Source organism: Leptopilina boulardi, unplaced genomic scaffold (genome assembly GCF_019393585.1).
Source record: "Leptopilina boulardi isolate dan_hultmark-lab unplaced genomic scaffold, ZJU_Lbou_2.1 LbouV2_317, whole genome shotgun sequence".
Lineage (NCBI taxonomy): Eukaryota > Metazoa > Arthropoda > Insecta > Hymenoptera > Figitidae > Leptopilina > Leptopilina boulardi.
In genome coordinates, this window is record NW_026137882.1 from 1,299,992 (window position 1) to 1,324,806 (window position 24,815).

At 26.9% G+C, this 24,815-nt stretch overlaps 2 protein-coding genes across 2 annotated transcripts in view; one reads left to right on the plus strand and one right to left on the minus strand.

Moving 5' to 3' along the window:
• The window catches only part of LOC127284032 (nuclear migration protein nudC), a 48,523-nt gene that overhangs the window by 6,925 nt on the left and 16,783 nt on the right, over nt 1-24,815 (plus strand). The window lies entirely within an intron of this gene.
• Nucleotides 170-14,334, minus strand: LOC127284033 (uncharacterized). The gene is made up of 5 exons (XM_051309315.1): nt 14,167-14,334; nt 13,835-14,027; nt 7,052-7,234; nt 2,916-3,180; nt 170-1,759 (listed from the first exon to the last, which is right to left on the minus strand). The coding sequence occupies exons 2-5, from the start codon at nt 13,892-13,894 to the stop codon at nt 1,734-1,736; spliced, it is 534 nt and encodes a 177-aa protein (XP_051165272.1). The 5' UTR covers nt 13,895-14,027; nt 14,167-14,334; the 3' UTR covers nt 170-1,733.

Sequence of the window (24,815 nt, forward strand, 5' to 3'; positions counted from 1 at the left end):
CTCTTCAGTTTAGAAAAAGAGTTACGCTTTTTTAATTTCTATATTTACAAATTGTATAAGTTTTATATTATTTATTTGCAACAAGTAAATAAAAAAATTCTGCACTTCTAATTTTTTAATTTTAATAATTTTTTTTAAAGATTGAGAATGTTTTTAATATGCACGGTACTGACAAAGAAAAAAATAATTTTATTTATTCAAATTACATTTACGAAAGAATAGATAAACTTTTTGTAAAAAGTATATAAATTGCACAAAAAATATCTAACTTAAAATAATAAGGAATTTATGTGCACTGTTTCATTTCGCTGTCTGGATTTTGAAGATAAGAAGTGGCAAACTACAAAATAAACCATTTTCTTTTTGGAATCATGTAAAAAAAATTCGCAGTACATTTATTACCTTCACATGTGTCTTCGGATCACAGAAATACATTAAACCAGTTCAACGCGGCACAAATATTCGTCTTTTGAAATAATTGAAAAATATACACAAGATGTAAATATTTTTCAAATAATAACTTTTTCAAAGAAAGTTAAGTTTCATGTCCCAGATATTTCTTAATTTTTGTTAAAAATTAAAATTTTAAGTTATTTAACTACAGAAACAATTATTAATTTTAATTAAAAATACAAAAAAGAATAATCGAAATAGAACAAATAAATATTTGTTCTTTTTTGTATTTTTAATAATTGAGGAACGTTAAAGTTTAATTTTATATTAATTTTAAATTTCAAATTTCTTGATACTTTTTTCACTTTACTGTAATTCTCTTTTATTATGAAAAAATATTATGATCCTTTTTTATGAAAAAATCATTGAAGTTTAATAACAAGACTTAAATATATAAATAAATAAATAAATAATAAATAAACAATTTTTCAAAGTTTGGACTTTAATATTTGGTACAGTTATTTTTAAAATAATATAAAGAAAACTTTTAAAAAATTAAGAAATATCTGAGACACAAAGCTCAAGTTTCTCGCAAAATGATCTCATTCTCACTTTCAATCAATTAAATAATTACTCATAAGTAGCTTCGAACATACTCATTACACAAATGTAATTACTTTTTAACGTACCACACACACTAGACGCTGTGTAATACAAATTTATATCCTATAAGCGTGAGCTTTAAAGGCGAATGGAACTTTTTGAGTGAGCAATTTTAATACACATTTTACATGATTTTAATTTTGTCTAAATTGCTAAATTAGAGAAAAAAATAACACTACTTATTTAATATTTTTTCTCAAAAAATTTCATTCGCAAACTTTACAATGCTTATAAGTATTATATAATACCTACTTTGAAAGGTTTTTCCGAAAGGACTATCTGAAAATTCCATTAATAAGTTCCATTGGAATTCCATTAGATTATCGTAAAAATTATTGTCGGAATCTCATTTCAAAGGAAGTCTTTTGAAGTGGATAATATTATCAAAAAAGTATCGATTTAAAAATATTTTGCTATATATTAATTCTAAAAATTTGATTAAATTTGTTTTTTTCAAATACTCAAATTTTATACCTCATTTCTCTATTTATACATTTTAAAAAACAAGCCTAAATTTTAAAGAAATTTCTTCTTGTATTTTTATCACAAATTAGTTTACTTAATGATGCTTAAGCAATGTTTTTTTGTTTTATTCCTTGTAATAAATCAACATTGAGAGTTCCTCAAGAAAACGCTCTCCGGTGAAGTTGTAGTTAATAGGCTGTTGTTTTGATAATCTATCCGTATGTACTCCTGGCCCTCACTATAAATAAAAATCAAGTATTGTTATTAAGAAGCATTTATACACAAGAGGATGGTAAAAAAAACTTGTTTTAACATATTTTATTACATCTAATTAATATTTAGAGGACATTATATTTTTCTAATTAATATTTGACAGAATGTCTATTTAAACGAATTTTTACTTGATTGATAGAATCTTATACTGTAGAATATTAATTTTGCAGAATATTTATTTGCTCGAATATTAATGTTACAGAAAATTAAAATGATTGAAAATCAATTTGCCAGAAATAATTCGACGGGAACTTCAAATTTGACCAATCACAATTTTCTTGATAATTTCTGATTGGTCAAATTTGAAATTCCCGACGAATTATTTATGGCAAATTGATTTTCGACCATTTTAATTTTCCGGAACATTAATATTCGAGTAAATGAATATTCTACAAAATTAATATTCTTTCTGCAAAAACAAGACAACGTTTTCGATGAAATAGAGATTTGATCAAATTTAATTTCTGGAAAATTAATGTGCGACTATATAAAAATTCTGTCAAATTGATTTTCGACCAATTGCATTTGGGATCATCCATAAACTGAATTTTGAATTTCTACGGCTTCCAAATTAATAAGCTCGATTTTCTATGTTACCGAATTTTATAAAGTAGAATTTATATTGAATTGAACTTTTATATTTAAGAATTTTTATTTTCTTTAGTTCATTGAATTTTTATTTACTATAATTTCTATTTAACGGAAATTTTATTTTGCAAAATTTTCCTAATACAAAGTTCGAATTTAATATAATTGTTTTTGAATCAAATTTTCATTACACAAAATATTCATTTAACATAATTTTCAGTTAACTGAATTCATATAATTTCTATTGGACAAAACTTTTTTTAACCGAATTTTCAATATTGAGATTTTTTTATTTAGACAAATTATTATTTAGCAAAATTTTATTTAAATAGAATTTCTACTTAGTGGAATTTTTAAACAGCAGAATTTTTATTTCATCTAAACTATATTTGTCAAAAGTTTTCTTTCTACGAATTGTGATTTGAAAGAATTATCAAATAAGTTTTATTTGCAACCTCAATAAAAATACTTTTATGATTTGTTAGTTCATACTAGTTTTCAGCAATAATAATAATAATAATAATTTAACGTACCATCCATTAAAAGAATTCCTGCGAGCAATCCAACCATAAACAAAAAGCTCATTGTGCAGACTAACACAGTTAGCTTATTTTTCGCACACCAAGATTTCCGATGAACAATATTTTGTCTACCTAGTCCGTTGACTACTGTAAAATGCGTACTACTGGCAATTGATGTTGTATCAATTTGTTTTGGAACTGTCACCGATGGTGGATTTATGGCAGCAAGATTTGCAAGGTTAGCTGCTGTCAAAAGTAGAGTACCTGAAGCAGCGCTCTAAAAATTAAAATTAAATATTAAAACTGGTAATAAATAATTAGGTACCATTTATTTATTTGTCAGAATTTTTATTTTTTCGAATTTCCCTTTAAGGGGGGAACACCAGTTGTAACTTTCGAAAAATCGAATTTTTTTTTTGTGCATTTTCTTAAAGTATACATATTTAGAAATGTGTCTGTAAATTTCAAAGTTGATCCGGTGAAAAATAAATGAGATATACAGAACACTGCAGCGGCGCGTCCCGTGGCTTTATACAAGGTGGCCAGCCATACCTGACCCTAACGACACATGGCCTTTTCCTATGATTTAGAAACGGCAACCACTGCGGAAGAGTTATTATATGGTCCAGGAATCGATGACTCTTTGTAACTTGGAAACAAAATTTCTCCTGAACAAAAAAAAGTAAGTTGAAACTTTGAATGCGTTTTTCTCAAAATGACATTTTCCAAGTCGGTGACCACGATTACTCGAATACCATTAAACCGATTTATTTAAAATTTAGTGTGCTTCATTTACACATATAAGTCTAGTTCGTGATCGAAGGATTTTTTTTTTTATGCAAAACTTTTTTTTATATAGCTGAAAATCGACCGTATTTTTTTAACGAAAATCATACTTTTGACTTTGACAGGTCGCCAATTTGTCAAATTTTTTTTGGGTGCAGTTCCGAATAGCACATACCTCTGATTTCGATAAAACTTGGTATCCCTACGTAATTTGGTGCGCTGATTACGAAAATCATAGTGAAAATTGGCGGAAATTTAATTATCATGGTAAAAACCATAAAAAACACCATAAAATCATGGTTTTTTTCGATTATCTCGTAAAAAACAAAAAACTTCGAAAAAAGTTTTAGACGAAAGTTGTAGATCTCTAAAAAACACACATTTCATGTTTTATGCATTTTTTACCAAAAGTCATTATTTTTCGAGAAAAACGCAAAATAGTAAACACGGCCTTCGGCCGCGTAAGGTACTGCTCGCTTCTCTTTTTAAGAAATCTTGGCGAGAGGGGGTGGATGTGTCCGAAAGTAATTTGCAGAAATTATCATATTCACCATTACTCAGGATCCAACGAATTCCGCAAAATACTTTCGGCCATATCCACCCCCTCTCGCCAAGGTTTTTTTAAAAAGAAAAGCGAGCAGTACCTTACGCGGCCGAAGGCCGTGTTTACTATTTTGCGTTTACCGCTGCTGTAGACTCCACCCCACAATTTCTGCAAATTACTTTCGGACACATCCACCCCCTCTCGCCAAGATTTCTTAAAAAGAGAAGCGAGCAGTACCTTACGCGGCCGAAGGCCGTGTTTACTATTTTGCGTTTTTCTCGAAAAATAATGACTTTTGGTAAAAAATGCATAAAACATGAAATGTGTGTTTTTTAGAGATCTACAACTTTCGTCTAAAACTTTTTTCGAAGTTTTTTGTTTTTTACGAGATAATCGAAAAAAACCATCATTTTATGGTGTTTTTTATGGTTTTTACCATGATAATTAAATTTCCGCCAATTTTCACTATGATTTTGGTAATCAGCGCACCAAATTACGTAGGGATACTAAGTTTTATTGAAATCGGAGGTATGTGCTATTCGGAACTATATCAGATCTCTAAAAAACACACATTTCATGTTTTATGCATTTTTTACCAAAAGTCATTATTTTTCGAGAAAAACGCAAAATAGTAAACACGGCCTTCGGCCGCGTAAGGTACTGCTCGCTTCTCTTTTTAAGAAATCTTGGCGAGAGGGGGTGGATGTGTCCGAAAGTAATTTGCAGAAATTGTGGGGTGGAGTCTACAGCAGCGGTAAACGCAAAATAGTAAACACGGCCTTCGGCCGCGTAAGGTACTGCTCGCTTTTCTTTTTAAAAAAACCTTGGCGAGAGGGGGTGGATATGGCCGAAAGTATTTTGCGGAATTCGTTGGATCCTGAGTAATGGTGAATATGATAATTTCTGCAAATTACTTTCGGACACATCCACCCCCTCTCGCCAAGATTTCTTAAAAAGAGAAGCGAGCAGTACCTTACGCGGCCGAAGGCCGTGTTTACTATTTTGCGTTTTTCTCGAAAAATAATGACTTTTGGTAAAAAATGCATAAAACATGAAATGTGTGTTTTTTAGAGATCTACAACTTTCGTCTAAAACTTTTTTCGAAGTTTTTTGTTTTTTACGAGATAATCGAAAAAAACCATGATTTTATGGTGTTTTTTATGGTTTTTACCATGATAATTAAATTTCCGCCAATTTTCACTATGATTTTCGTAATCAGCGCACCAAATTACGTAGGGATACCAAGTTTTATCGAAATCAGAGGTATGTGCTATTCGGAACTGCACCCGTCTAAAACTTTTTTCGAAGTTTTTTGTTTTTTACGAGATAATCGAAAAAAACCATCATTTTATGGTGTTTTTTATGGTTTTTACCATGATAATTAAATTTCCGCCAATTTTCACTATGATTTTGGTAATCAGCGCACCAAATTACGTAGGGATACTAAGTTTTATTGAAATCGGAGGTATGTGCTATTCGGAACTATATCCTTTTTTTTTTTTTTTAAATCCTTCGATCACGAACTAGATAATCTTATAATAAATGTAAATCAATTTCATTTTTGTATTTCAGACGAAGTATACTTGCAGAATGCTGGTCACCGCAATTCGCCTTTTTTCTTAAGGCGCCACTTCAATGGCTCATATCTCCAAAAGTTTTTGTTAAAAAAATTTTTTTTTTCTTTTAAATTACAGCTTTTTACATGTACTTTTAACTAATAAATAGTATTCTTTGAAAAGATTCATTGTTCTTTTGGAAAATATTCTTGTATAAAGCATTATTTTTTGAGTTACAACTGGTGTTCCCCCCTTAACTGATTTTTTTTTATAAATTACACATTTTTTACTAAATCGAAAATTTATTTGACAAAATTTTTATTTGATTAAATTTTCATTTGACAGAACTTTCGTTTGTTCACGTAAAAAAAATTTTAAGTAACTTTTACTGCTTACAACGTAAAACCAAAACTATCCAGAACTTATTGTGCATCTCTGGCAACTTTTGTTCCGGAAATAGAAAAAATTACTCCTGAAGTAGTAAAATGTACTCCGGAAATAGTATTTTGTTACTATTTCCGGAGCAAAAGTTGACAGACATGCGCAGAAATTCCGGAAAATTTAGGGGCGCGAATTTAAAAATTAACCAATCAGAAATTATACGAAAAAGTTTTTAAATTTCTGTAAATAATAATATTAAATTTTACAGAATTTTAAATTAAAAAATATTTTAAATAATTGATTTTTTGAAGAAGTTGATGGAAATTATTAAATTATTAAGTTTAGATTTTTGAAAATAATTGAATTGCATGTGATTTTCAATTGAAATTTTTTTTTGGTTATTCGATTTGCTGAAATTGTTTTTGTTTTAGAAATTTCAAACAGTTATTAAATTTTTAAAAATATTTAATTGAAAAATATTTTTATCGTTAACAATAAATCTTAGAATTAAGATAATGCAAAATTAAATTAAAATTGGATAAATTTCATTGTAATTAATTTCTTTATTGTTTGTAAAAAAAAAAATTCTAGCACACATAATTATTAAATTGTAAATTAAATTCTATATGTGAGTCAGTTTTGAAACGTTAAATATTCTTCTACAATAAATAATTAATTTTAAGAAGTTCAAAAAGCGTCATTACCATAAAGCTTTCTATGAGGAAGCGAAATCAGAATTAAATGTGGAAAAAATCATTCTTCCGGGATATAAAAGTTCTTTATAAAAAAAAAATTAATTGTTTTTTTCTCTCTGCCTGAATGATATTGACATATAAAATATGTTAAATAAAATCACTTTCATAAATTAATAATGATCTTACATGAGTGCTTGCGGTAGATCCTTGTGAGGAAGTCGAACCTCTAGAGGGAGAAGACGCATGCAAATAATGACGTATACAGTTTTCATTTTCACTGTCTCTTTCATTACGTCCAAGTAAAGTTGGCCTTGGTATGTGCCATGAAAGACAATTTGCCACTTCAGAAGCTCCAGTCTTTACCTTGATCTGCAACAAAAAATCTATTTACTAAATGGAAGTTCCGTAATACGTTTTTTTTCATTTTAATTTTGTTACTTTGTCTGGAATTCTTCTCAAACAACTTAATTGCCTTTACTAATGAAATATATTTAAAATTATTCGATTTTTTTCATATTCTGAATTTTTAAACAATTAAGATATATTTCAAGCAATAATTACATTTTCATTTTTCTTTAATTTTTTACACGGAGAAAAAGAAAAAGTAATTTTTACTACTTTCAGAGTAAAACTGGACCAACTCGAAGTTTCTGCGCATCTCTGGCAATTTTTACTCCAAAAATAGTAAAATTTATTATTTCTGTAGTAAATTTTACTGTTTCCGTAGTAAGTTTTACTATTTCTAGAGTAAATTTTACAATTTTTGGAGTAAAAATTGCCAGAGATGCGCAGAAACTTCGAGTTGGTCCAGTTTTACTCTGAAAGTAGTAAAAGTTACTTTATAAAAGAAATCTTTTTTCTCCGTGTATTTATATTTATTTATATTCTATATCGGATGAATAGAATAATTACTACAGTAAAGAAAATTTGTTTCAAATATTCGGTGACTTGGCTATTATCAAATAAAAATTTATTGACATTAAATAATTATTTAATAATTATAATTATTATTTGAGTCTATTAAATTCGACAAAGGAAAAATTCTGTTAAATGGAAATTGTATTATTAGAAAATCTATTTTATTAAAATTCATCTTATTTTATTAAAATTCAGTTAAATAGAAATTCTATAAAATCAAAATTTTGTTAAATAGAAATTTTTCGATATTAAAATTGGACTCATTATAAAATCCACGTTTTTAAAATTCTGCCAAATGTAAATTCAATAAATTTTAATTCGACACCACAAAAATTTCGGCAAGTCTAATTTGGGGTTTTTTCATGCGTCCCTCCTTACTAAGAATAATTCTATAAGAATATTATCAAGAAAATTTATTTCAAATATTTCAAAAACTATGTCCATTCGTATTTTAAATAAATTTTCTACTAATTTAAACTGCTGTGGTTTTCCTTTTAAATTTCAGACAAGAATTCAATTTTGGAGTGTTTATTTTAATGTTGTTTAAATAATTGAATTTTCAAACAAATATTAAAGTTTGAATTTTTAAACAAATATTAAAATTATTAAAAATAATTGAATTTTGGAAGAGTTATAGTTGAAATTATTAAATTTTAGATGGTGTTAAATTGAAATTTTTGGTATTTTCATTTGCTGACTTTTAAATTTTAAACAATTATTGAATTTCATAAAATTTTTAATTGAAAAATAGTTTAAAATAATTCAATTTGTGAAAAATTTTTAATAAAATTATTGAAAATATCTATTTTTTTTGTTTAAAAATTTTTGTAAAAAATGTAAATAAGTCAAAAAAGTCGTATAATCCGAGGTCTGTAAATAATCAAATAACCAATTATCAAATAAATTTTCGTTACAGTGTAGTTAAGTTATAGTAATATATATTTGCTATTTCTTCTACTATGAATTAATTCAATTGTAAAATATTAAGCAATTAATTGAATTATAGTGAAAAGAAACAGATTTAGAGACTGATTGAGATAAATCTGTAAAAATGCATTTTGCTCAAAACGAGCATTACAATATTACTGTCCTAATTATATTGTTAAGTTTTTATGAATAAATGTCAGAAATGACGGTATCTCTGTTCGTTTTAAAAAAAAGCTAGAATTTCTACTTCCTTATAATTTTTTAAATATTCGAACAAAGTTATATCAGCGATCTAAAATATTGACGTAATACTTAGTTAATTGAGAATAAATGCTCTGAGTCACTTGTAATTCGCTTATTGCTTTAGAACAATTGAATAGTGCACTTGAGTAATATGCATTAGGACAGTGATGTAATTAACGTCACATATATAACAATTTTCTTTGAAAAATCAATATCTACAAATTTATTCAAACGTATAAAAATCCCTTGCATACAGTGAAATACTATGAATTGCAAATAATATTGTAACATTGTAGATATAATCAGTAAGGCTTTTCTAGGCCGTCTTAATTATTATCTAACAAATAATAATAACGTAGTCACATACAAAAAATAATAGTATCTAAGTTCGAGCATCAAAGTACCCTTTCTCCATATATTTTGATGCGTTGAACTCGAATCTGAAGTCAGATTTTCAAAATTTTAAATGTCGGATACATTTTTTTTTTAAATGTCAGGTTGTTATAAAAAAATTTAAAAACAAAAATAATATTAATAATAATATTAATTTTCAATTACGAGACGACGGTCGCACAGTCATCTAAAACTAAAATTCATTGTTCAAACTCAGCTACAAGTCACAAATCTTAACCGATTTTAATTTTTCGTTTTGAAAAATGATTTGCGATAAATTCCTAAGGAAACTATTAGATTTAATTTATAAAAATGTATATAAAAAAATACCTTTAGGCAATTATTAACAAGAAAAATCAGAAAAAGTAACAATTAAATAAACAAATGTATAAATGTAAAAATTTATAGCTGTCAACTTTTTTAAAAAGTAATTGTTAAGGTATTTTACCGCTTTGGACAAAGTGGATAAATGTTTCTTGTTGAATTTTGAAATTCATTCATTTAATTTCCTTTTATTAATTATTTTTCTATAACCTTACACATTTTAAAATCAAAATTATAATTTGCAATGATTCTGAAATTAGAAACACTTTTTGACATTAATTCTTTTGCCTCGCACTTCACTCACTCTATGATGAACAGTATGACTACTAAATGCCAGATTATTGCTGTTTAATTTAACAAGGTTTAAATAATAATAATAATAATAAAAATAATCATTTCCAATTATTGCAATGAAATTTTTCTCGTTCTATTATTTAAAAATTATTTCATTTTGAAAATTAAAAGAATATTTTTTAACCCCAAAAATCAACGAGCAATAATGCGGACATGCCGGATCAAAGAAGGGCACATAACCCATTTGAATTGCATTAGTTATGTGCCTTTCTTTGATTAGGCAGCACAATTATTATTTGCCTATCACTTATACACAGAAAAAAAATTCAACTCAGAATGAGTCGTGTAAGCGGCTCATTTTGATGTGCAACAAAAATGAACCAGGTTGGTGGCGCCACTTTCTATGTTGTTTAGCATTGAATTATTTTGAGTTGCAACAAAAATGAGACTAGGTTTTTTCTGTGTAGTCATTTAGTTTGTAATTTTAGATTTCAACCTTCTATTAAGAATATATGTTCCCAAAATACCACAAATAGTAATTTTTAGGGTTCCGTACTCGGTTGGGAACCCTATTAATATCGGTTTTTTGAAATCGTATACCCCCCCCCCTAGCGGCCACATCTTTTGACATAAAGAGCTCAAATTTGGCACACCTACGTATTTTAACGTGAAAATTACAGGAAAAATATAGCGAACTTGATTCAGATCAATTTACATAGCGTTGTCAATGAAAAATAAAAAATTTCGAAAAAAATGATTTATTCTCCCTAGCGCACACAATATTCAACCCAAACTGTTCATATTTGCTGTAAAACTATATTTTTGCGTGAAAAATACAGGGAAAAAAATGTAAGCGCGATTGGAGTTGATGATCAATTTTTATCAAATTTTTGAAGAAAAATGATAAATAAGAAAAAAATGTATTTTTCCACAAAAAACGAAAAAAGTTTATCTAAAGTGATTCAAATTTATATATTTTGACGTATTTTTACGTGTAGATTACAAAAAAATATAGCGAGGATGATTGGAGTTGATTTTTCTGGGGCTGTCAAGAAAAAACTGATAATTTTAGAAAAAATCATGAATTTTCTCCCAATAACGGAAAAAATTTTATCTAAAGGGCTTCAAATTTACTATTTTTACGTATTTTTATGTGTAGATTATAGAAATAATTTAATAAACATGATAAGAAGTGGAAACAGTGGACTTTTTGCTTAAGTTTATTTCTTCAGTCGTTATAACTCTAAAATAAAATTGGGAGTTCTTTATGTTCATTTTATAAAAATTTGGGTTCCTCGCGGAGAAAGCAATAAATTTCTTTAACTCATTTAAGTGATTTAAATAATTTAAATTCAATTAAAACGCAAAATGTAAATACAATAAAAATATTGCGAGTTGAAATAAAATTATGTTTCTTATATTTTTTTAGTAAAATATTTTTTATAAAATAAAATCGGACAAGTGCGAGTTACACTCGCACTGAAATCGAGGGTTCCGTACTCGAAGCAAACTTATTTGGTATAAAAACAAATGTTTAATAAATATGTGTTGTATGTTAAATAATATATGTGATACAAAAAGGAACAATTTAAAAAAAAATTTAAGAAAATTGTTCCTTTTTGTATCATATATATTATTTAACATACAACACATATTTTTTAAACATTTGTTTTTATACCAATAAGTTCGCTTCGAGTACGGAACCCTCGATTTCAGTGCGAGTGTAACTCGCACTTGTCCGATTTTTTGGAAGTTATATGACTTTTCTATTTCCAGTCCGCCAATTAGATTTAAGGGGGGGTCAGGTCCAGTCGATGGTTTTTTCTGTCTGCTGGACCCGACGTATTCAAACGCGTATTGTACAGCCGGTATTGAATATTTTTGCACAAAAATTTAATCTGAGATAGCTTATGATGTGTTTTTTAAAATGTAATTTTTATATGGATTAATTTATTTTAAGTTACCGCCGGTAATGGCTTGGTGCTGAGAACACTTGGTCTGCGTTCGATGAGGTTAAGCACTTCTGAGCACGGTTAGTGCAAAGATGGGTTACCCTTTGTGAACGCAGTGACCGGATGTGTTTTCACCACGTGAAGACATACCGAGCGTAGGCTTGACGCCGAGGTACAACGGTGTGGATTGTCGATTAATTGTCCGATTCACACCGCTGGAACTCGGTTGTCAATAAGCCGGTTGTACTCAGGAGAGGTTTTCTACAGTTTTCCTTCTCCTCTGGCGAGAAAACCCATTACGGGTGGTCCAGGCAAATGCGAGTACTCCTATCGTCGAAAGTCGTACTGTAGGCGCACTAGGTTAATAATTTAGAATAATTTTCAGGGTTATGCTTCCAATCAAAAAGTATTCCTCGGGGACTCTTGTCGAGAGCGTTAGGCCAATAGGACAGGAGTATAAATTGAAAGAAATTTATTTTAAGTTAGTTAAAAAAATTGTGAAAAATAAAAACAAAAAATTACGTGTTTTTACTTAAAAATTCATGAGTTATTTAAATTTTAATATTATGACTTAAAAATTTTAAATTGTACTCTTTATGTATTATTTTTTAAGGAAAAAATTACCACAATAGCAGGACTTGCAAAGAAGGAATTTATTTTGTAGAATAAAATGTGACTTTTTACACTGAAAAAAATTTGCTTCGCATTAATGACTATTAACCATATAGTAACTTTAAATCTAGTCAGCGCAACCAAGCATCCTAGTCAATTCAGTTATGTAGCTTGGTTAATATTGTCAAAGTCGATTTGGTAGAATTGACCCCTTGTTTCCTAGTTATATTAACTAAGGTGTTTGGTTAATATCGCATGTATCTATAGTCAATTTTGCTAAAGTTTAATTAGTCAAAGTGATTCTAGTCAATATGTAACTAAGATACCTGGTTATTCTGATAAGTACTAAATTATCATCTGGTTCTATTTTGACACCTAAAATCGGTACTATTTTAGTACTTTCTTTTTACAGTGTACATTTGACTACCTGAGTAAATTCCCCCTCGAAAAGTTCTACTCTAACAGGGTGATTTTTATGTTCCGGATCCCCTAAAATTTTTTTTATTTATTTTTTTTTTTCGTTTTTTAAACAAAAATAATGGAATTAAAAAAAAAATTATATAAAAATCACTCTTTATATTGCTGTTATAATGATTAATTTAATTTTTCTAAATCTTGGTAGCTCAAAACAAAATGAAGCTAAAGCAAAATAATAATAATAATAATACAATTTTTAGACTCAAAAATCCAACTCTCCCCTAAAGTTTTGAATCGTTATTATTATAAATTATTTAAACAATTTGTTTTTGTTTCTTTTGCCAATCATACATACAGTCTTAGATTGACCATTTCGAGGTATTTAGTACCTACGTAAATAATAATTATATAACATATAGAAATTAAATTATATTAATTATTATGAAAACTATCTCTAAAGGTTCTCGCAAATATTACTAATAATTTTGATGTTTATTTATTTTTCAAATTTAAAATTGGCTAATTTAGTTTATTAAAAGTAATTGAAAATAATATTAATAATTGTGAAAATTATTAATTAAAAATTATCTTTTTACATATTTTTATTATTATCATAAGATGTTATGAAATACAGTTAAAAACTGTAAATTATTTGTTTAAATATTAGTACAAATTATTATCTACAAATTTATTTTTGAACTTTATTAATTAGTACAGAATTTAATTAAAAAGATTGAAAAAAAATTGTCTAATTTATGCCAAAATTGAGACCTAATATAGAGTGATTTTAATGAAAAAAATCCATTCGCCCACTGCGTTTGTTTGAAATGATTGTGTAATTTTTAATATATTTCATAATAATAATAATAATAAAAATAACAATCCTTACGTCTGGGGAAAGATCCTCGTAATCCTCAACTTTGATACATATTCCTGTAATATTATTCATTTTATGCAGCACTACTATTTTTTTCTTTCACAAACTTTAATATCACTTTAAAAAAATTTAGTAAATGCAGTGTGTCGTTTTTTTTATCCCGAGAAGCTCGGATTGCAATTTTGTGCTCTGTGCTTTGACTATCCTATAAAAATTAATCCTAATGAAGAAGTTTTTTTTTATTTTGAAATATACAAGTAATTTTTGTATACTTTAGAAAGAAAAGAATTGTAAATATTGTTGTGAAAAAATTTTAATTCCTAAATTTTCTATTAATTACTAACCAATTTGAATGCAATCGTTTAGAAAAATTGATATATGGAAAATTCATGCACAGAATCACTGCAAAAAATAATACACCCCGCCCGCCGTCTCAAGATAATTTCTCTCGCAACGTATGCGACTAGAAGTACCACTACATCTCTGGCCTTTGTGCTGAGTCCTTTTCTGCTTGGATCAGTTCTGGCTTTATACCTTCGCATCTCCCACTACAAACGAAATATAGTCCGTTTATATTCATCTACAGTGTAACTCTTTCACAAAACTGATCTTTATTCCCTTTGAAGTTATTCCTCGTTGATTACAGGTGTAGCGCAAGGTCAAAAATATATAAAACGAGAGATGCGTTTGGGAAAAATCGCGCTTGGAAAATATTCATGTTCTGAGAAAACAATAATTTATCTCTTATATAAAAGAATCCAAAAGTTATTTTTTTATTTTAATAACATTTGTATAAAAATATTATTTTTTCAATAATTTAAACTATATAAATATCAAAATTAATTACTAATTATTAATACTATTAAAATAACTAATAAAGTCATCATTGCTTTTTTTAAATTTATTACTTATTTTATCTGAAATTGATATTGACGTTAACTTTGAAATTTTCGATTTGGCTAAAATCTTTTTTTTATTTAGTGCTCTACCAAAAAAGGTTCAATGATTTTTTAAACAAAATTTTAATCCTTAAATTTTCATTAATTCTAAAAATCTGTACTGTAGCCTTTTTGAAATTTCTATTTAACATTCTTCGCCAAATTAATTATTTTTATTTAAATCAAATTTTTCTAATATTCAATTATTTAATTAAATTTTTAAAAAATATTTAATTAATTTGTAATTAAAAAAAAATCTTCTGCAACTCAATTTTACAAACATTTCAATTCAAAATCTCTAGAAATTAAATTATTTCTAAAAATCTTAAATATGTAACTCTTCTAAAACTAAATTACTATTTAAAATTATCTAAAATTTTTCATTAAATTAATAATTTTCAATAATATTAATCAATTTTTTTCAATTCAAATTTTATCAAGTTCTTTTAAAAAATTATTTAAAATATATTTTTTAGGTAAAAATTCTTCCATTTCCGATAAAGTATCTTATTTTTAAAAATAGTCTAATTTCTTTTAATCATTTTAACTTAAAACTATATTTGTTTGTTATTAAACTTTAAAATTTTATTTTTAAACTATTTTTATCCGATTTTTTTAAATTTAAAAAAAAACTATTTTCGTTTACAAAAATTTTAAGCCAGGTCCGATCGTGGGGAAATATGTTTTACAATATTTTTGGAACCTTTTTTGAATTTTCTAAATCATAAAATTTTTTTAATACCCCCAGTTTTTTTAAACTACTTACATTTATGTATTTAGATGGGTTGATTGCGAAAATAAAAGTAAAAATACCCGCCAATTTGATTTTTATGATAAAAACCATAAAAAAAAGGCTAAAAATGTTACTATAAAAAAAAATTTGGTTTTTTTTATGAAAAATATGCAAAATTTTGAAAAAGTATATAGAATGTAAAAAATGTATTAAAGTAAAATCTACTACTTCTGTTTAAAATTTTTTTCAAAAATTTTCATATTTTATCTATAAAATGCAAAAAAAAACATAATTTTTAGGATTTGTATGGGTTTTACCATAAAAATTAAATTTACAGGTATTTTCACTTTGATTTTCGCAATCAGAACATCAAAATACATAATAATAATTATTATTATACGTAATACGAATCAAATCCAAAATTTTGAAAAAAAAAATTATGAAAATTTTGAAAAAGTGTTTTTCTTAAAAATTTTTGAAAACTTTAATAACAGTTTTAGTTATTTTAATAGTATTGGTAATTTATTAAACTAAATATAGTATTGAAAATTATTTTTGAAAATATGCAAACAAAAATTTCAAAAATAACAATAATAACTGTTTTACTTATTTTAATATTAGTAATAATTTATTAAAATAAATAGTATTATACTTTCTAGCTTGAAAAATGGCATTATGTGTCTTAATAACCTGTTACGTAGTTAAAGGAGGTCAAGTGTAAATGTTTTTTTTATTTATTTGGGTAAACGCAGATAATCTCGTACAATATATTACAATATAGTCGGACACTTATATTTTTTGTCAAATAAATAATAAGATACTTATTTCAATATAATTCTTTTATAAAATGTGTTGATACTTATTCGGCTATTATAGTTATTATATTTAATTAAAATTGTTTCATTTTAATTCACGTTTAAGTATTTGGAAGAAAACGTGAAATTTAATCCTTACTCTCACGCTACCAGGCGTTGAAAAACTTTTTTCTTCACAAAACAATATATTGTTACTGCTTTTATTCGATTTAAATTTACTTTTCTAATTTAATAATAAATAATTTTTTTTATAATTTTTCATATGTATTTTTTATTTTTGCAATATGTAGATATATTTAAATTGTAAATAAAGAATAATAATTATAAAATATTTTAAAAAAGAAAATTTAACATAATAAAAGCTGTAAGAGTAATTTTTTGTAAATAAAAAAGTTTCATATTCAAATCCGGGATCTGATGAATCAGATTATTTAGATCTTTGAAATATTGTCATAATAAGAAATAAATGTAGCAAATTGAAAATAAAATGCTAAGTCTACTTTTACTTCTGGGATGTGTACAGATTGTATTTTGTCTAAACGGTCCATTTTAAACAAGTTTTGACTTTTTTTTCTCAAAGTAAAATGAATTAATATATATATATATATATATATATATATATATATTGCGAGAATATATAGTATATATACGAAACACGAAATGATCCAAGTCACTAAATTGATGCTAAGTTCCCTTTCCTCTCTGTATCGGCCTCGCTTACACTCATCTCCGGTTCCCAAGGTGAAGAATGATTATGCTTCTCATCATATACATATATAACACAAGGAGAATGATTTGTGAGAATGGTGATTTCAATGCTCGCGCAAGTACTTATTATCGGAAGAAAAAAAAACCATCAACTAATCGAAAATTGAAGAAAATACATGAATTTTCATTATAGTTTCTTAAAGTTGTTATAAATCTTTAAATTTTTTTCCTTTTTTTTTTAATAAACGGAACGAATAAATCAAACCCTAAAATTCATTGGTTAGAGTTGTTATTTAATAAAATTTCAACTGAGGCAAATTTTTAAATTTAATTGGTTAGAATTTCTATTTAATAAGAATTTCATTAGATATAGAATTTTCTTTTAGCCGAATTTTTATTTGTTTGAATTATTTTTTAACAATATTTCCATTAAACTGATTTTTTATATTACAGAATTTTTGCTCAACCAAAAATTCATTTAATAGAATTTCTATTTAATCTAATTTAACAAAAATTTTAGCCTAATATGTCAAGCATTTTGCGAGAAAACGTATGGAATCATTTATACATATGTGAAATTACAACAATCACATGACAGAATTGTGAATTCTACTAAATAAATATTCGATTACATAAAAATATTCTATTGAGTAAAAATTCTGATTATAATTTCAATTTTATTCAACAAAAATTCTAATAATGAAATATTTTGTTTTATGCGAAAATTTTGCATTAAAAAAATTGTTTTAAATTGTATATTTTAATTAATTGGAGATGTAGTGAACAGGGAAATTTCGTATGAAAAAATTCTGCAAAATAAAAGTTTGGTTTAGTAAAAAATTCTAAGATACGTGAATGTAAATTTTTAAAAATTTCTAAGTCCTTTGTATCTGATAGCATAGTTAAATTATTTATTATTATTATTATTATTATTAATATGATTATTATTAATTGAATGTTTATTTAAAATTTAACTAAAAATATACTTATTCAGCGAATAAGAGAAGCTATTTTTTTGTAATCTAATTTTAATAGCTCTGTATTCCCCCACTTTTTTGAAAGAAATAAAAATATCAAATAGTTTTACTATCAGGGTCGATCACCTTTCTTCCTTCCCTTTCCCTCAACAGCCTACGTGATTTTATAGACGTCACTAAAATATTTATATAGCTCTGTCGAAACGGTCCCAGCGAATATTCAAGTTGCGTATGTTGGTTTTTTAAAGGTATCCGTTTCTCCTGCGTTCCTTGTCTACACTTCTTTCCCCTTCCTTTCTTTTTTACCAGAGTTCCACATTGCATATACAAATTACGTCAGATAATGTGTCTGGAGATAGGGATTTTCCCTAGTATTGGAACTTTATACGAGAGGGTTAGTCATCTTTTCTCATTTCAATAATGCATATATGTACTTCTCAAAAATAAAAAAATTTCGATGTATTATCAATTATTAATTAACCCTCTGTCTATACAAAAATTATCGTTATTGACAAAAATCAACAAATCGGACGCCTGGTGGGGATTATAGGAATTACATTTTATAGCTCATTAAAATAAATAAATATACATAGTATTTTCAAAAACCGGAAGTATTTTAAATAAAAATTCAAAATTTAAATATTGAAAAAATTAATTTCCCACGACCGAATGTGGATTATGTAATGTGATTTGACTTTGATGTCAAAATCAAATACGTTTTGGTGTCAAAATCAAATTTATGTTTACGAATTCATTTTTTTATTGCAATTTGACGTCAAAATCAAATTAATTTTTTTGATTGCAATTTAAAAATCAAATTTTACTTTATTTTTTTCTTGCAATTTGACGTCAAATTCAAATTCAATCAAAAAATAAATTAAAATTTGATCTTTAAATTGCAATTAAAAAAATTAATTTGATTTTGACGTCAAATTGCAATAAAAAAAATGAATTCGTAAAAATAAATTTGATTTTGTCACCAAAACGAATTTGATTTTAAAATCAAAGTCAAATCAAATTACATAATCGACACCCTAGCTTAAAATTTTTGTAAGTTTTTTTTAATTTAAAAAAATCGAAGGATACAAACATTTTTAAAAATATAAAATTTTAATATTTAAATTGCAAAAAAATAGTAGGGTCATTTATGGTAAATGGGGACAGGGGGTAAATGGGGACAAGAGGTTTTGGAGCTTAATTTTAAGTTTTAAAATTAAGTTCAACGTCAATATTTTAACCTCAGATCACCTGCAAGAGGTTTTGAGTATTGCCAAGCTTTTATCTTGACAATTGGTAGCAAGATAAAAAAAGTTATCACTTAGTGCATAAAAACTTGAAAATCAATGTCAAACTGTGTGAGTATTTTGTCTCGCATTTCAAAGAAAACAGACTTAAAAATCATACCAAATTTTTTTCAAGTTTTTTCATCCCTTAATACAGTAATACACTTAAGGAAACTTTTTTCTTAAAACTTTCTTAGAAATTATGCTGTCCCCATTTACCCCACATTTTATGAAATTTTCTAAATTTTGGGGTAAATAGGGACAGTCAGTTTCATACGTTTAAGGGGGTAGTCTGGTGTTTAGGCCTTTTTTTAGGAGCTTATTTCAAAATTTATTTTTATTATAAAATAAAATGTAATCACACCAAATCTTTTTACAACGTTTTATTCTCCTTATGAAGTGTTGAAAAAAATTATAATCGATTATTTTTTACTAGACATTGTCATTTATATTTAATATTAATGTTTATATCAAAAAAATGCTGGCGCAGGTGATTTACAAAAATCTGTTCGACCGATTGCTCCAATTTTTTTTTAGCTTATTTTACAAAAGTATGGCTGTAGCCCGTACTAGAATTACGCAATTTTAATGATAACTTTTTTTTATTTTTAACTTTTTGTCAATAAAAAAGAGACAATTTTTGAATCTTTTTGCTTATATAGTCCGCTATTTTGTTATTTATTAACAAAAATGTTTTATTCTAGTACGGTCCAGAGTCATGCTTGTGTAGAATAAGCTGTAAAAAAATTGGAGCAATCGGTCGGATAGATTTTTGTAAATCATCTGCGCCAGCATTTTTTTGTTATAAACATTAATATTAAATATAAATAACAAAATCTAGTAAAAAATAATCGATTATAATTTTTTTCAACACTTCATGATTAGAATAAAACGAAGTAAAAAGATTTGGTGTGATTATATTTTATTTTATAATAAAAAAAATCCTGAAATAAGCTCCCAAAAAGGCATCGTAACACCAGACTACCCCCTTAAAGCTTATCTAAATTTTTTTCTGCTGCATAAAATTAATCCTTGGAACGTAAATAACAACTTAAAGAAAATAAACCCGCAAATATTACCTTTTAAAGGAAGAAACTTACGTAATTTGTGAAAAATAGCGATTTTGTCCCCATTTATCCCAACTGACCCTAAATAATTTGAAATTTTTTTTTGTTGAAATTTTTGTATCGAATTTTCGAAAAGTTCACGGAAAAATAAACAAATTCAAAAAAAAATAACTTTAAAAATGGATGCATTTTTGAGAAAGTTATAATAAAAAATCATTAAAATTCTGAAATTTGAAAAATTCATACACTGAAAAAAAACTAGTAGGTTTTACTACTTTTTAACTACTCTGAGTAGTACAATAGGTCCTCAACTGAATTTAAACGGTTCTACTAACTATATAAAAATAGTTAAACCAATTAAAAATGTAATTGGTAGAATGATATTTTGTGATTGTATTAACTCAATTTAAAAATGTTAAAACAACTCAAGATGTAAGTAGTAGATTTTATTACTTAAAGTGGTTTAATAGGCTTTGAGAATATTTTTTTGGTACATTTAATAAATCTTTTTTAATTAAAACTACTACTTTAAGTAGTAGATTTTACTACTTAAAATAGGAAAATAAAATTATTTTTTATTTATAATTGTTTATTATCAGTAGAATTGACTTTTTCATCCACTCTCCTATACTGACGCTTATTTTATTCCCTAACGATTATGTACCTAACAGAGAAAATTTTTAACCGACGGGAATTGAACCCTCGACCCTAACTCTCGCAATCCGATTCCTTAACCGACTAACCAAGCACGCTCGCTACGACAGTCAGCAAACTACTCGAAGACTACTTTCTGCTTGTCCAATTGGTAATTTAACTATTTAAAGTAGTCATTTTTACTACTTTTATTAGTGGCTTTAACTATCCTTTTTAAGTTTTGACTTGTAAATTTTTCATCTTTTAATTATATTATAAGTTGTTTAATTGCATAGTGCAGTAAAATCTACTACTTAAAGTGATAGTTTTAATTGCAAAGGATTTTTTAATTCTACAACATAAATGTTCTTAAAGCCTATATTGAACCACTTTAAGTAGTAAAATCTACTACTTAAAGTAGTAGTTTTAACTGGAAACGATTTGTAAATTCTACATCAAAAATCTGCTTTAAGTTTATCGAATTAATTAATATAGTAAAAATCTACTACTTAAAGTAGTAGTTTTAATTACAGACGACTTGTTAATTCTATAAGAATTTTATTGAAGCCTATAAAATCATAGAAATTAATAAAAAAATTTCTACTCAAAAAGCAGTTATATAATTAAAGAAAATAATTCCTTTTTACTACATTTCATATAACTGGTGAATAGTAGTTGGATTTACTACTCTTCAAACTTTGAGTTGACTATAATTCCACTTGTTTTTACTACCTTAAGAAAGTTAATTTTACTACCGACCTGTAGTTGTATTATTTACGTAAAATCAACTATTACTTTATTAACTTCTAAAAAATAGTTACATTAACTACATGAACATGATTAGATTAACTAAAAAAGTAGTTATTTTAACTACTTTCTAGTCAACTACCCAATGGTAGTTGAATTTCTCGGCAACATTTTTTTCAGTGTATCTTGTAAACAGCTTGATAAAAAAATTTGAAAAAATCATGGAACCCTTTTTGGTAGAGTATTAAAAGATAAAAAAAATGTTAGCCAAATTAAAAGTGTCAAAGTCAATGATACATGGAGAGAAGAGTTTTAGTATATTCAACTAAATACATTTAGTCCAGATTCTACTAAACAGCGTAGTCAGAGGGACTAAGGTAACACAGAAAATTAAAAGGCATTAAAATAAGCTGCAACGCTTCTTATTTTAATCCAATTTTGCTTATTTTAATACCAAAATGGATTAAAATAAGAAAAATTGGATTAAAATAAGAAGCGTTGCAGCTTATTTTAATGCCTTTTAATTTTCTGTGAAATGACGATCACTAAGGCAATCAGTTTTCATCCTTGCCGATAACTAACACATTTTCATGTTACGAACTATATTTATAAATAATTATTATCAATAATACTATTTTTTAAAAACAAGAGTTAATTATGCTTTTTTAGACTAAAATTTATTCACGGAGAGAAATAGATGGTACGGGGTACTATCTAGATAGAACCAGGTACCATATTTGATCTTACAATACAGCTATCTAGATTCTATCAGTTACAATCCAGATTGTACGGAGCAACATCTTGATTGTAGTGGGTAACATAACTATATTTTTTGTAACATCTTTGATAGTACCGAGTAGCATAATGATGGTACCGGATATCATCTACTTTTAACCATCTTCAGATCATAAGATCTTACCATCTATTTCTCTCCGTGTTCGTAAATATTAATTATTAGTTTAGAAATACAGTTTAACATTGTTTAATACACAATTAAAGTTGTCAATTCGACTTCAGGTGACGACTACTAGTGCATTTACCTTATAATAGGGGAGAGTAGTCAGGGTTGGACAGTGGTTAGGGTTAAGCCATCGTATTTATTTTGTTTTATCACACTAGAGCCATCTGTCTTTGTATGTAAGTATTTATTATCAATTTCAGCGAACTTTTCACATACGTAACAGTGAACTGTGCGAACAATTAAGACGTATTATGCGAGTCAGTGCTGTACGCAAACTTTTTTGTTGTTTCAAAAGAGTTCTTGCAATGAAAATTCATTTGTCGACTTAAAGAAGTATCAAAAACTTTATATCCATTAGAAAGAAAGGAAATACAAATTTTTGATAATTTTTTTTTCACTTTTCAGACCAGCTTCGCGATACAAGCGAAAATCTGCAAATTACACAATAAGGGCTTTTTATTTCAATCTCGTGGTATTCCTTTACACAGTTTCAAATGTATTTAAGCGCCATTCTATCATTTGAAGGTTATTATTAATCATTTATCTGATGCATATTTCATTTATTTTTTACAGTGGCTCAACCTTGACTACCTGGTTCAACCCTGACTACTTTTTTTTAATTGACTATAACTACGAAACTTTTTGTCAAATATTTTTACAGATCTTTCGAACAATATGCAAGAAATCTCAAAATTCAGTCTACACTGAAAAAGTTAAAGGAACACTGTTGTCTTTGTAGAGAGAGTTGTTGTCTTTTACGCGAGAGGGCAGCTTACTCCGCCACAAAGAGAGCTGCTACCCTCAAAAAAGCGAACTGCTACTCCTTTTAGGGAGCAACTGCTGTACTTTAACTGATTTTGACAAGTGCCCCTAAGAAAAGGACAACAGCTACTCGCCAAAGAGCAGCAGCTCGCCCTTATTCGAGCAACAGTTAACCCTCGACAGAGAGCGTAGCTCTCTCTCATGAAGACATCATCATTCTTTAAATTTTTTCAGGGTACAGGGGAAGTTATAGAGAAAAGTCAAAACTATGTCCAACCCTGAATACACTCCCCTACTAAATTAGTTACCTTAAATTGATCACAAAAAATCTCCGTAAGGAAGCAAAGTGTTCATAAAATAATCACAAAAAGTTCATACTTTAACTTGGCAACGGTTTTTTTTATTTGTATGAGTTGTTATTTGTCAGAATTCTTAAAATGACTAATTTCACAGGTCTACAAAATAAGACTATTTTTAGATGTCGGAGAGGTTTCCAATGTATTTTTGTGTGCTGAACACGATCCCGGGTTCAAAAATTGCGTATCACATCAGGATTTTGAGTAAAGTGGGGGTAAAGTCTCCGAAAACAGTGTTTTTGAGGATTTTTTTTTGGAACCCGGGATAGTTTTCAGGACACAAAAATACATTGGAAACCCCTCTGATATCTAAAAAAAATATATATATACCTTGTAAACTAGTGTTTTCATTTATCCAATGCTGCAAATTGCTAAACAAATAATAATCGACAAGATTTCGGCGCTGTTTTTAAAATTTACCAATCACGATTTTATTGCTTATTTTTTATTGATCAATTTTAAAAATTGCGCCGAAATCTTTCTGTTGATTGTATAGTCGGCCATTTACAATTTCGGACAAATGAAGATTCGTCGTTTTAATAATTAAGTCAAGTGAGAATTCGTTCAAATAAATGAAGTTTCGGTGAATTAGAAATTTTGATATTTTTTAATATGTCGTACCACTTAAAATTCTGTTAAACTAGACTTATGCTAAATTAAAATTCAGTTAAATTAGTATTTTTTTAAATAAAAAATTGGGTAAAAAAATTATAATTATGAAATAAAAATTCTGCCAAATAATAGTTCCGTACCGTCAACCGGGGATATTATGGGCAGATTCACCTGAAACTCCTTTCTCCAGGATTTTTGGATTTGCATTGGACATTAGATCTGCCATTTTTAATTTTGAAAAAGTGATATCAGATTCGGATTCAGCGATCCCGAAAACCCACATGTAGTGAGTTTCAAGAGAATCCAAGGAATTTTTTTTTAAATTCCGCCATATTGGATCCACCATTTTCAATTTTTGAAAATCGACCTCAGATTCGTATTCAGCTACTCCGGAAACCTCT